The sequence below is a fragment of the Eufriesea mexicana genome, unplaced genomic scaffold, assembly GCF_001483705.2.
Source record: "Eufriesea mexicana isolate 0111107269 unplaced genomic scaffold, ASM148370v2 scaffold5017, whole genome shotgun sequence".
Lineage (NCBI taxonomy): Eukaryota > Metazoa > Arthropoda > Insecta > Hymenoptera > Apidae > Eufriesea > Eufriesea mexicana.
In genome coordinates this window covers 565,878-578,590 of record NW_016912971.1, presented here as the reverse complement: position 1 = coordinate 578,590, position 12,713 = coordinate 565,878, and the positions used below count along the sequence as shown (strand labels likewise).

The following is a 12,713-nucleotide window of genomic DNA, read 5'->3' as shown; positions in this document are numbered from 1 at the left end:
CCTGCTGAAACTGTTTAATATTATAAGATATGGAAATTCACAGGCGAAATGTGTGACTGTGATGAAAGTTCACCTGTAAATAATGTACAACAATGTATCGAAGGCAGCTCGACGAAGATTTGCTCCGACAGAGGAGAATGCGTTTGCGGAAAATGTTTATGCGACGAAGGATACAAAGGTGCATTTTGTGAATGTTCCGCGTGCGACAAGGTGAGAAGGATTTCTGGAATGTTCAAATTTCATATTGTAATACGACCAGCACGTTTAAGAATTAAACGAATCTTTTCTTTATAGGTAGATGGAATCGAATGCGGGAATAAGGGTACTTGCCAATGTGGTGTTTGTCAATGTATAGAAGGCTGGAGTGGAAACGCTTGCCAGTGTCCAACAACGGATGAACTTTGTATTGTACCAGGAAGTCAAGAAGTTTGCGCTGGTCACGGATATTGCGACTGTGGAGAATGTCGGTTCGTATATGTTATTTTCGTTAGAAAAAGTTGTTTTGTATAGACATGTTAAATATTGTTTAGATGCAATGTTACCACGGCAGACGGATTCTATTATCGAGGTACTTACTGCGAGTCATCGACTGGCGCTGGTGGTAGTGGCCTCTGTGTTCTTTACAATCCTTGTGTCAACGCTACCATCGAGGATCCAGACAAGGTAGATGAATTTTGCCAAACGAATAATACCACTTACAACACTGAAAAAGTGAAGTCCATTGATACAGGTAAATTGAAAGAATATAAATTGAATAATATGAATACCTTGATAAATAATATAAATTTATATTTCAGGAAATGAACACTATTGTTTTGTGAAAACAGTGAAGGATAAAACGACTTGTTTGATACACTACATATACGAGTTTCAGAAGAACAATATCGTTACCTTAAAAATTGGAGACAAGGTATACAATAATATTTGTAAATACTTTTATTTTAATTTATCCATTTTTTTATTATTTCATGCGTTTAGGTATGTCAAACTGTGATGCATGTAGCAGTCATTCCATCTGCAATCGTCATTGGAATAGTATGTTTCGGACTCATCTGTCTGCTAATTTGGAAGTAAGAGCTATACAATAATAATTAAGTAAATTACGATTCTTACGAAATTATAATATTATAAAATGGGCACAGGTTTTGGACCTCTATACAAGATAAGAAGGAGTACGAAAAGTTTGTGCTAGAACAAAAGAAAACTGTATTCAGTTTGAATGAAAATCCTTTATTTAAACCTGCTACGAGCGAATTTAAGGTTCCTTCGGTATACAAAGAAGACTAAGGAACTAGTAAATTTCCTGAATTAATCAGGTTAATTTAGTTCACTTTGATTGAAAGACTTGGTGGAATGTGTGGTACTTCGATCAGACATTGTCATATCGGTCCAGAAATGGTTTCCAGCAGAAAACGAGATGGACTACAACATACAAAATTGTTTAATTTATATTTTTAATTTGCAAATTTTTAAATTCAAATATTTTAATTCTTTCTTATTAAACGTTTATATGTTTGATTTAAAAATCGAAATATTTGTTACATTTGCTGATACATCGTCAACTATCCATGCAAATCCAAGAGGTTCTTTGTAAATTATGTTTATAGATGGCATATTATTAAACCAAATAGCTTCAATAGAAGATCCATCGGGAAATATATATGTCCCTAGACCGTTCATCATTCCGTTTGAATCAATTCTACCTCGATATTGAGCATCGTTATTATACCTTAAGTAAGAAATTTTACACGTTTTTATTCAAATGTGGATCATGAAGTAAACCGTATTACTTTATATGTATATCAGTATTAGCAAAGGTATCTTCATCCCATTCTCCGTGATAAACATCAAAATTATCAGTAATATATGTTCCTTTACCTATATAAAACATCATTAACATTTCAGAAATAAAAAATATTTTACACTCGATTACCTTGCTTCACTAAAAAAAATCGATCACGATTTATTTTATATTCCCCATCATAAACATCTCCATTGCAAAACATAAATTTTCCGACTTTGGGTTGAATATTTTGATTTATAATTTCAGAATTATTTATCTCTCCTGTCTTGCTAGCACTTTGTTTCTTCATTTCGAAGAATAATTTCTCTGCAGCTTCTTCTAATTGCCGCCAATATCATTAGCTATGAATTAGACGTGCGTCAGGCTACTCTGCTTAGCGAATCACAGTATCCGTTCTATTTTATCAATGACACGGTTGGTTATAAGCCAGAAAACCTTGACATAAATTTTCATTTCGTTTTCAACAAGGAAGCTGTCTTGTGTCTCGTTTTATTTTTACTTTCTTTTTTTTTACGTCGTATAATTCGAAAAATAAATGATTTCCCGCTTTTGAAAACTACCTTTAAACTAAAAGCCACGTGACCTTGCAAACGACCTCTAATTTGGTATTCGTATCGTCCGTTCCTAGTCGTGCTTCACGATAACCCCTACATCATTGACACGCTCGGAACACGTTCACCATCCGAGTGTTGAAGTAAAAACTTAGAATAACGTTGAATTTCTTACGATTTGCTACAAGAAGCTGTAGTAAAAGATCCACGAATCATTCAAGATATGATACGAACGACAACAGGTCTACGTAATGAATTGGCACGCGCAATACTACGAAGTTCCGTGCGGACGAATACCGTAAGATCTGTGGTCATACGATGTCTTCACAGAAAATATCTGCAAAGGTATTTAATTTTTCGTTATTATCATGTTTATTCACCACTCTAAGTATCCTATCGTTCTCTAACTAAACTTACAGTGCTATTTGTGGTTAAGGTTATCTTAATGAATATTCCGTCTATTTCTCTATTCTACATGAGAGTTTTTCAGTATCGCATTACTTCCACCTGTTATTGTTGAACATAATCAAAGTCACATATGCAAAGTTTTACAAAGTTTTTACAAAGTTAGCAGGATAGATTGAGTTAGATTTAAAAATGAATTTTATATTAACCATCAGTTATAAACTCTTTTTTGGTATAAAATATTGCTCTTTTATTTGGTATTTAGGATTCAAGTTCACAGCACATTACGTTTTACTGTAACTCCATGGAAGCAACAATTAAGATTTTATGCAGATTATCCAGACCATGTCAAAGTACAACTTCCTGCATTATCACCTACCATGGAAACGGGTACTATTGTCAGTTGGCACAAAAAAGAAGGTAAAGTAAATAATTTTTTTTACATCTAATAGAACTATTGATAATTCTGAATTTTTTAATTTTCTTTTAGGTGACAAGTTGAATGAAGGGGACTTACTTGCTGAGATTGAAACTGATAAAGCAACTATGGGCTTTGAAACACCAGAAGAAGGCTACTTGGCAAAGATTATAGTACCTGCAGGAACAAAAAATATTCCTATTGGGAAATTAGTTTGTATAATTGTTTCAGATGAAGGTAGTATAGCTGCCTTCAAAGATTTTAAAGATGATTCTCCTGGTGCTCCTACTCCAGCTGCACCTGCACCAACAGCACCTACACCATCCACTCCACCACCATCTCCTGTAACACCGCCAGCACCTGCAGCACCCTCTGTTCCAAAACCACTGCCTACTCCAGTAGGAGATAGAATATATGCTAGCCCATTGGCTAAAAGGCTCGCAGCTGAGAAAGGTCTTAGTTTGGAGGTAATTTTTAAGTTATATAAGAAGTTATACTTTACTGATTCTTATAAAATTATAAGATTTGAAATAATTATATTGTTTTCTTGAAGGGCTTGAAAGGTTCAGGATTATTTGGATCTATAACATCTAAAGATTTAGCAGGTGCACAAGCTGTAGGTGCTCAGCCTGCAGTAGCAGCAGTTGCAGGTGCACCAGCAGGAGTAGATGTTCCTTTATCTAATATCCGCGCAGTAATTGCGAAACGTTTACTAGAAAGTAAACAAACGATTCCACATTATTATTTGTCTGTAGATATAAAAATGGACGAAGCTCTCGAAATTCGAGAACGATTTAATAAGATGTTGGAGAAAGAAAAAATAAAACTTAGCGTAAATGATATCATTATTAAAGCAATGGCAATGGCTTGTAAAAAAGTACCTGAGGGTAACAGTGCATGGTTGGGAGAAGTTATTAGACAGTAAGTAATATATAATAATAAACTACTACTATTAATAGAAGTATTAATTCTAATCATATGAATTAAATTAAATGTCTTTTTCTGTAGATATAATAATGTTGATGTAAGTGTAGCAGTAAGTACAGACAGTGGCCTAATAACTCCAATAGTTTTTGGTGCAGATACAAAGGGTATAATCCAAATTAGTAAAGATGTGAAAGCATTAGCTACCAAAGCAAGAGAAGGAAAATTACAGCCACAAGAGTTTCAAGGAGGAACTATCACTTTATCAAATCTGGGAATGTTTGGTGTTAAAAACTTTTCTGCAATTATAAATCCCCCACAATCAATCATTCTTGCTATAGGTACTACTGAAAACAGGTTAATACCTGCCAAAAATGAAAAAGGGTAAGTATTTTTCAACTTTCATATTATTTGATATTTTGCATTTCACTATATATTAATTTATTTTTTAGATTCACAACATCCCAATTTATGTCTGTTACTGCCAGTTGTGATCATCGTACTGTGGACGGTGCTGTAGGTGCACAATGGTTAAATGCCTTTAAGAATTTCATGGAAAATCCAACAACTATGTTGTTGTAGTAAATGTAACTGTTAAAATGTTTAATGAGGTAGTTTGTGGTACAAATTATATGAAAAAGAAACATTATTTTATTCAAGTATAAAGGGCGACAAGTATCCTGTATATTTGTGTATAGTACAACGTTAAATTGTGTTATTTTACGCATTTGTAAATCATCAATTTTTGATAGATTTAAATTTTCAGGGGCACATTTTATTTCTTTTATGTACAAAATGTCATTGAGACATTATTCAAGAATCAAGGTGTCATACAATATCGGTAAACCGAATTTTTTTCAAATCTAATTTTAGAAATTTCATACATGTGGTTTTTCATTGTATATAAAGTAAAAGACTGACCATTAATTTCATCAGTAAAAAAAAAATGTTTGATCGAATTTAAATAAAAATCTTATTACTTTATTATTTATGTAAAAAACCACATCTTCCCTTGGCAATAGTAGTGGCCACGTGTAAATATGTGTATTTATGAATTAATGTTATGGCCATCATATATTGCAATAATTTAATTGTAATTTAGAGAAAATTGTTAAGAAAAATGTGTCAAAATATTTATAGTAAATAATATACAAATATGTATATTATATTTAATAAATTCTAACTACAAATTCAATGTTATTTTTATTTCTGAACTCGTGTTATGCATAAATGTATAAAATGTTTACAATAAATTGATATTATGTAACAATAATCGTAATAATGATAAACTGTTAGTGATGTTTTGTAAATGAAAGTACAGTGATTGAACTGCCATCTAGTAAAGATTGCACTTTGTGTTGTTACCTGTCATAAGCGTGTTTATGAAGAGTCGTGAATACAATTAATGATTCAAAATATTCATCATGCCAATTTTAGATAAACGTAAAGGAGATGATATTTTAGCATTAGTTCCTGCCTCAAAAAGAACCAAAAATGAGGTGGTTTTTAGTAGTAGAGAAAAAGCAGTTGTACAAAATGTAAGTTAAACTAACCTTATAATTCTTATAGTTGTTGACCAATTTCTAATATAATAAAAGTATGAAATAAAATTAATTTTAATATTGTAAAGGGTCCACCTAGAACATCTTCTTTGTTTGCACCCATTATGCTCCTTGAAGGACACCAAGGAGATATATTTTCTCTTGAATTTCATCCAGAGGGTCAATATCTTGCTTCAACAGGCTTTGATAGACAAATTTGTATGTTATGGAAAACTTTATTATTGAAAGTGTTTTGTATAGCAAATTTAAATGTTATATAATATTTTCAGTTATTTGGAATGTATATGGAGAATGTGAAAATATTTCTGTATTAACTGGTCATAGTGGAGCGATTATGGAATTACACTTTAGTCCTGACGGTAATCATTTATACACAGCTAGTACAGATATGACATTAGGTTTATGGGATATAGTTGCTGGAACTAGAATAAAAAAACTCAAAGGCCATACATCTTTCGTAAACTCTGTTTCTGGAGCAAGAAGAGGCCTTACACAATTTTGTTCAGGTAGTGATGACAGTACAATACGTGTTTGGGATCCTAGAAAAAGAGGTCAATGTTATACTCTAAATAACACATACCAAGTAATTATTGTTATATTGTCTTAATATTGTTTAATTTTATGTATTTATTAGGTTTTGTCATATCTTTTTGGTTTTCTTTTTTTTTTTTATTAGGTTACTGCTGTAACATTTAATGACACAGCAGAACAAGTAATAAGTGGAGGAATAGACAATGACATAAAAGTATGGGATTTAAGAAAAAATTCAGTTCTTTACAAGCTAAAAGGACACTCTGATACTATAACTGGATTAAGTCTTAGTCCAGATGGTTCTTACATATTATCTAATGCTATGGATAACACATTAAGAATTTGGGATGTAAGACCATTTGCTCCTTATGAACGCTGTGTAAAAATTCTTTCTGGACATCAACATAACTTTGAAAAAGTTCGTTTTTACCTTTTAATGATACAGTATAATTTTAAAACTTCATAATTCTATATATTTAAATAATTATAGAATCTTCTAAGATGTGCATGGTCACCAGATGGTAGTAAAGTATCAGCTGGATCATCAGATAGATTTCATTACATTTGGGATACTACAAGTCGTAGAATATTGTACAAATTACCTGGTCATAATGGTTCTGTCAATGACATTGATTTCCATCCAAAAGAACCAATTGGTAACACATATGAAATTACAAAATCAAGATCATTAGTGTATTACAATAATTTCAAATGTATCTTTCTTATTTTTAGTTTGCTCTGGATCCAGTGATAAACAAATATATCTAGGAGAAATTGAAACTACACAATAAAGAAATAAAAACTTCTTTCCATAATTTTTATATTTAAAAAATTGTAAAAAATAAAATGTATGATATTAAAATAATATGATATATATAAAAATTGATCATTGTATACTCTTTCAGCTATCTATTCCATTATTAAAAGAATATACCCAAAAAAATAATTTTTTGAATTAATAAATGAAACATTTAAAAAATAATTAAAAATTTTTTAAAATTTTGGTTTGTATATATAACTAGTCCATATAAGTTTAGAGAATTATGCATTATTGCTTTAATTCATTCCGAATAATCTTATCGATCCTTCTACAGTTTGACTCAACTTCACGTGATATACTTTAGTGTACTGACGTTCTTTATCCCTTATTTGTTTCTCTTTTATCAAATTTTTGTCTTCCAAATTTTTATTTATTTTAATTTTAAGGTATATATTCTTTTCTTAATTATCTTTCGTAAGAAATATCCTAAATCTTATGTTAAAATATTAAAAATCTTTTTCAATATTATTTACTTCGATCTGATAAATTGCAAAATATTGGGAAAGTCTATGCAATAATTGTTTTTATACAATAATTATAATAAATAAAACAATCACAAAACAAATATATTTCAATAATAATATTTAATGTATCTTTTATTTTATAGTGATATAATTTTTTTATTTTAAGTAACTTAACCTTTATTGATAAAAATACATTGTAATATATTCATCTTTCTCTTTGTAATTTAATTTATTATTCATCAGAATGTCAACTCCATGGGCAAAAATTCAACCAGTAGAAGGACCTATGAATTTGTTGGAAATAACTTCAGAACAACTTGCAAATAGCCTACAAGAAAAGTAAATAATAAGTAATACGTTATATTTTTATTAATTAAAGTAAAAAAATGTATATTTTTTTATTAACAGAGAATTGAAAAAGTGTCAACTTGTGGCAGTCGATGATGTAAATATTGAGGACTGTGCAATATGTGAATCAAATGATACAGATAATGATGAAGTTATTGCACATATGTTGCAAGATCAGTTTAACAAAGAGTATGATTTAATGTTAAAACGTACAGAAGAAAAATTTAATCGTGATTCTAAAGGTAAAATGTACTTTTTAATATGTTATATTTTAAATTCTGTCATATTTTTATATTTTATAGTTAATATATCTTATACAAACTATCGAACTTCTCTATGTGATAATCAGGATGATAAAGAGACAGATATTGAAGACACAACCAGGGACTTTGATAGATTTGTGGTAAATATTTTGTAATGTACAATTCTATATAAAACTTCTTATTTGTAAGTCTAATATTCTGTACACATTTATTATTCAATAGAGCTTAGAGAAAGAATATGCTTCAAAACCACGTTGTGGATATAGAAAAATGGGTGGTGAAGGATCTCAAATTATTACAAAGCATGATATGTTAATGTCTTCAAGAATAAATGCTTGCAGAGTTTTACAATTTCCTCCAGGTATTCATACAGGAGACACAGGCGGATTTGATGTCAAATTAAACAATAAAGTGTTCAACAGTTTAAGGGCTCATAGTCATGCTCAGTATTCTAAACAAAAAGCAAAAGCCAGACTACATGCAAAATAAAATAATAAAATATCTTATAAGTGTAAATATATTGTAGTAATATTTGAATTTGATATATGAGTAATATTTGAATTTAAATATACACACTATTCACTATTGCATAGGCTTGCTCTCCTATGTGTAAGTGTAAACTATTTAATTCAGTCAGAAAAAAGGATTGTTCTTAAAAATATTAATACATAATTATTTTTTAAATTAAACACTTTATTAAATGTAACATTATAAATATTATTATATTGTAATACAGAAATGCAAGTAATTAAATAAATAAATCTTATTGATTGCTGATTGTTCTTTCATTCAAATATATTGTCATACAAAATAAATATGTTTGTTTCTGTCATTTTTGTTGTTTGAATGTTGTTATCATTTTATATTTCTATTAATAACATTGCTTATCTATTAGTAATATATGATCAAAAGAAATTTTTATATATGTATAACTTTTACACTTTTGAAATTGATCAATTTTTATTATTACTCTATGTTCCTATTATCAAAATAGTTATTTTATTAGTAACATATAACTCAAAGTGACAATTTTGTTCATTCTTCAAATCAAAATCTCAATTGTTTGTAAAAGTACAATTTTATGTTTATTCATTGCATAATTTTAATTTTTACATCTATTACATTTTAACATTTAATCATTAAATTTTTATCATTTACAGGTATCTTCTGCTTTTGGTTTATTTTCTGGCGTTGAAGCAAGATGTTCCTTTCTGTGAACAAAATTATACAAACTCCTTTATTCATAACTTAGTAACTGCATACCAAATTAATGATAATTTTTTATTATGATGTAAATATTTTACATTTCAAACGATGACATTTCGTTGAATTCGTTTTTATCGGAATCAAGCAATTTCTGTTTTGCCTCACTTTCTTTTAAAGTTTCCTTCCAAATTAAATTATTTATTTGTCTGGTGTTTAACTGAGAAAATACATAATTACTCTTTTCAATAGAATTTTTCAATGATTCAAATGTGTTTTCTTTTCTTTCTTGCTTAGTTGTTCCACTAGTATCATGTTGCATCACTCGTAATTCAGGGATTTTCGCGGCTACGAAATATAAATGATTTTATTAATCAAATTTTTCTTTCATTACATATTTATTTATATAGTTACTAAGAATCTAAAATTCGGTATAGTAGGCAATCCAAAACCTTTGTCTTTTTCTTCTAATACTATATTTTCAAATGATTGTCGTGATAAATTCAAGTTTCTTAATTTTATTTCATCTTCTCCCAAAAGGACATCCGATAATCTTTCATTATTGCTGATGGCTATTTTTTGTGTCAAGAGATTTTCATACTCTGATTCGAATTTATCACTGGTTATAGCCACCGATTTTTCAGGTGTTAAATTACTTTCGAAATCTTCATTATTTAATGATGTTTGTACTATGGGTCTACATATCAATCCATTATACAAAGTCAGCGGATAACGTATCGATGATCGTAACCATGTACCTCTAAATAAGAATCATATTTTATTTGAGAAACTAAATTGCTTAAAATGTGATTCACAATGATTCTACTTACAAATATCTGATGTGTAAGAGTCCAAAAATAATAGCTAATGTAGCCACTGGAGCTACCAAATAAATAAACATTTTTAATGTTCATGTGAAGTATGGTGCTTCAATGGATCATTTTGTCAATTGACTACAGTTTTCTACAAAAGACAATCGATTCTGCCTACTACGATTTATTGCAAAGTCCAAAACAATATAGCGAAGTCCAGAATTAAGTTTTTCTTTTTCTTTATTGTGTAATAATAAATAAATAACGCAAAAGACTTTCATAGATGTTAAATCAATTTACTTACTTACACATTGTTAATTATAGGACATCTCGTTTACCGGAAAATTTAATCCAGAAATCATCTAAATATCTAGGATATTTATTGAATTCACATTTATCATATTTAAATTTATTCACATTTAAAATTCACAATATTCACAAATGAACAAACTCCTCTGAAATATCATATTCATAAAGACATCATTAACGCCTTTCCTTCTTTCATCCCTTGTTCTCATGATAAGACTAGGTATGCTAAAAGATATGATATTACTTTGTTCCATATTATATGCAAAACAATGATATAAAAGTCCTATTATCTTCAAACATAATTATCTAGCAAATTATTTAGTGTTATCATCAACTATTTTTAGATTATTCACAAAAAAAAAGGACAAAAATAAAAGTAAACTATAATACATTTTGAAATATATTAAAGATAATGAAATGTTTTTGTTATATTATTATATAGACACAAATGCCTGAAGATTGAATACTTTGAAAATCAGTTTCTACAACTTGTACAGCAATTACATATTTTCTTATAATCTTAATTGTTGTATCTCTTTGCATAATAAAAATTTTCTTTTCTTTTTTATTATGTGACTGTAAACCTATTTGCAACGTATTTATTTTAATTATTTGTTCCAAGTAACCACTCAATTACATTTTATCCAGCAGATACGATTACATCTGATGCTTGATATTAATATAAAAATTATAATGGACAAATATGTAATATGAAATTAAAATAATCGAGGAGATTATATAATAATATTTAGTGATATTATAAAAATGCTATCAACTATATAATAAAATGTTTACGAACAAAAAACATATATTCTCAAATGCATTTATTTATTTTGGATGATAACAAAGAAACGTAGTAACATCCAGCATCAGATGGTAACTGGCGTCAAATGTTGATATTTACGTATATACAGAAGAGTATCCAAAGGAAAATAAAGACGTATCAAAACTAGATCACAAAATGTGTATACAAAAGTTTACATTTAATGGTTAACAAATCTGATGCATTGCACAGATTGTTGTATTCATTTTATCAAACGATTTATATATGCATATGTATATATACGTGTATATTTATATATGTATAAATGCTATAGATTGCTCTTGAATATTTTATATTCTTCCATAGAACATTTAGAAGGAGCAATACAAATTTGTATGTTTATTTTTGTTCCATTTCGTTTTTTAAGAAAAAACATAGCATAAAAAAGCCACAAACGTTTGTAATGAAAACTCTAAACGTTATAGATATTTGACTTCCAATATCCCAACAGTTATAAACCAATAATAACATTATATGCTAAGCAAATTCCTTACAACCCACAAGTAAAGCAATAAAAATTACTTGAACTTAAAATGATAAGCAGTTTTTCCTAAGATGACTTTGAAAATACAAAGATAACATTTAATTTAACCATCAATCACAGAAGAGTGAAAACTGAAATCTCTGAATGAAAAAAAAGAAATAGTTATTGCTGCGTGCACACTCATAAAATTGTGATATACAAAAAGAATCCAATTATCTTCTAGGATAAACTATTTTCGCTCAACTTTTTTTTTCTTTCTGATACAGAAACTTGCATAGAGTATAATTTAACAAGACTATTGCGCTTTTTAATTGTATCTAATAGTATTTTTAATAAGACTGACCAGAATTGCGTTGACGACAAAATGCGAAAGGAACCACATTTGTAAGAAATTTTTTTATCAGTTATATTTAAAGTACAGATTTAAAACAATGCAACATTATAATAATGTAGCTTCAACTTGCATAAAATTGTGAAGTATATGTATATATGTATTAAATCTGTGCTTTAACTACAATATTTGCATTGTTCGTTCATTTATTTTATAAATTACTTACATTTCTTAGTCAGCTTATTAAAAGATTTGTTTAAGCTAAAATGTAGTAAGACAAGTATAATAAATGTTTGGTGTACAGCTTTTGTGAAATCGTATTATATATATATGTATATATATACATACATATGTGTGTGGGTATGTGAGTGAATGTGTATATATATATATATGTATATATATATAAGTTCCTTCTTTAATTTCTACAACAAAATCTGCTGTTTTCTATTAAATGTGTACTTTAGTGAGCGTACTATTCACAGTACATGATAAATGTACTTATAGTTGATATAGTAGATCTATGCAGAAAATGCAATATAATTAATCGTACTTTGATTTCTTTTTTTCAAATATATTTTATAGGTTTGTTGTAAAACTGCACTCCTGACACTGAACTACACTTCACATAAAATACTCGAATGTATCAAATATATATATATAT

General features: G+C 28.6%; 6 protein-coding genes across 6 annotated transcripts in view; 4 read left to right on the top strand and 2 right to left on the bottom strand.

Moving 5' to 3' along the window:
- Positions 1-1,301, top strand: part of LOC108551729 (Integrin betanu subunit) — a 3,870-nt gene extending 2,569 nt beyond the window's left edge. Inside the window, exons 7-12 of the mRNA XM_017905986.1 lie at positions 44-210; positions 295-467; positions 531-730; positions 798-910; positions 979-1,070; positions 1,143-1,301. Of these exons, the coding sequence (XP_017761475.1) occupies positions 44-210; positions 295-467; positions 531-730; positions 798-910; positions 979-1,070; positions 1,143-1,287 (890 nt within the window). The 3' untranslated portion in view covers positions 1,288-1,301. The remainder of the gene's footprint in view (positions 1-43; positions 211-294; positions 468-530; positions 731-797; positions 911-978; positions 1,071-1,142) is intronic.
- Positions 1,302-1,308: 7 nt separating this feature from the next.
- Positions 1,309-2,116, bottom strand: LOC108551735 (phosphatidylinositol 4-phosphate 5-kinase 6). Its single transcript, XM_017905994.1, has 4 exons — positions 1,934-2,116; positions 1,791-1,878; positions 1,543-1,729; positions 1,309-1,422 (listed from the first exon to the last, which is right to left on the bottom strand). The coding sequence occupies exons 1-4, from the start codon at positions 2,091-2,093 to the stop codon at positions 1,318-1,320; spliced, it is 540 nt and encodes a 179-aa protein (XP_017761483.1). The 5' UTR covers positions 2,094-2,116; the 3' UTR covers positions 1,309-1,317.
- A 127-nt stretch (positions 2,117-2,243) lies between these two features.
- muc (dihydrolipoamide S-acetyltransferase muc) lies at positions 2,244-4,867 on the top strand. The gene is made up of 6 exons (XM_017905989.1): positions 2,244-2,700; positions 3,026-3,180; positions 3,251-3,645; positions 3,732-4,099; positions 4,187-4,486; positions 4,555-4,867. Exons 1-6 carry the CDS (start codon positions 2,579-2,581, stop codon positions 4,682-4,684), a joined length of 1,470 nt encoding a protein of 489 aa, XP_017761478.1. The 5' UTR covers positions 2,244-2,578; the 3' UTR covers positions 4,685-4,867.
- Positions 4,868-5,458: 591 nt separating this feature from the next.
- LOC108551721 (U5 small nuclear ribonucleoprotein 40 kDa protein) lies at positions 5,459-6,986 on the top strand. Its single transcript, XM_017905978.1, has 6 exons — positions 5,459-5,640; positions 5,733-5,862; positions 5,934-6,247; positions 6,341-6,613; positions 6,686-6,851; positions 6,928-6,986. Exons 1-6 carry the CDS (start codon positions 5,527-5,529, stop codon positions 6,984-6,986), a joined length of 1,056 nt encoding a protein of 351 aa, XP_017761467.1. The 5' UTR covers positions 5,459-5,526.
- A 308-nt stretch (positions 6,987-7,294) lies between these two features.
- On the top strand, positions 7,295-8,579 carry LOC108551702 (serine/threonine-protein kinase RIO3). The gene is made up of 5 exons (XM_017905950.1): positions 7,295-7,401; positions 7,723-7,818; positions 7,888-8,069; positions 8,130-8,230; positions 8,313-8,579. Exons 2-5 carry the CDS (start codon positions 7,724-7,726, stop codon positions 8,577-8,579), a joined length of 645 nt encoding a protein of 214 aa, XP_017761439.1. The 5' UTR covers positions 7,295-7,401; position 7,723.
- Positions 8,580-9,240: 661 nt separating this feature from the next.
- Positions 9,241-10,194, bottom strand: LOC108551701 (uncharacterized). Its single transcript, XM_017905949.1, has 4 exons — positions 10,124-10,194; positions 9,727-10,053; positions 9,395-9,637; positions 9,241-9,301 (listed from the first exon to the last, which is right to left on the bottom strand). Exons 1-4 carry the CDS (start codon positions 10,192-10,194, stop codon positions 9,241-9,243), a joined length of 702 nt encoding a protein of 233 aa, XP_017761438.1.
- Between the last annotated feature and the right edge of the window lie 2,519 nt (positions 10,195-12,713).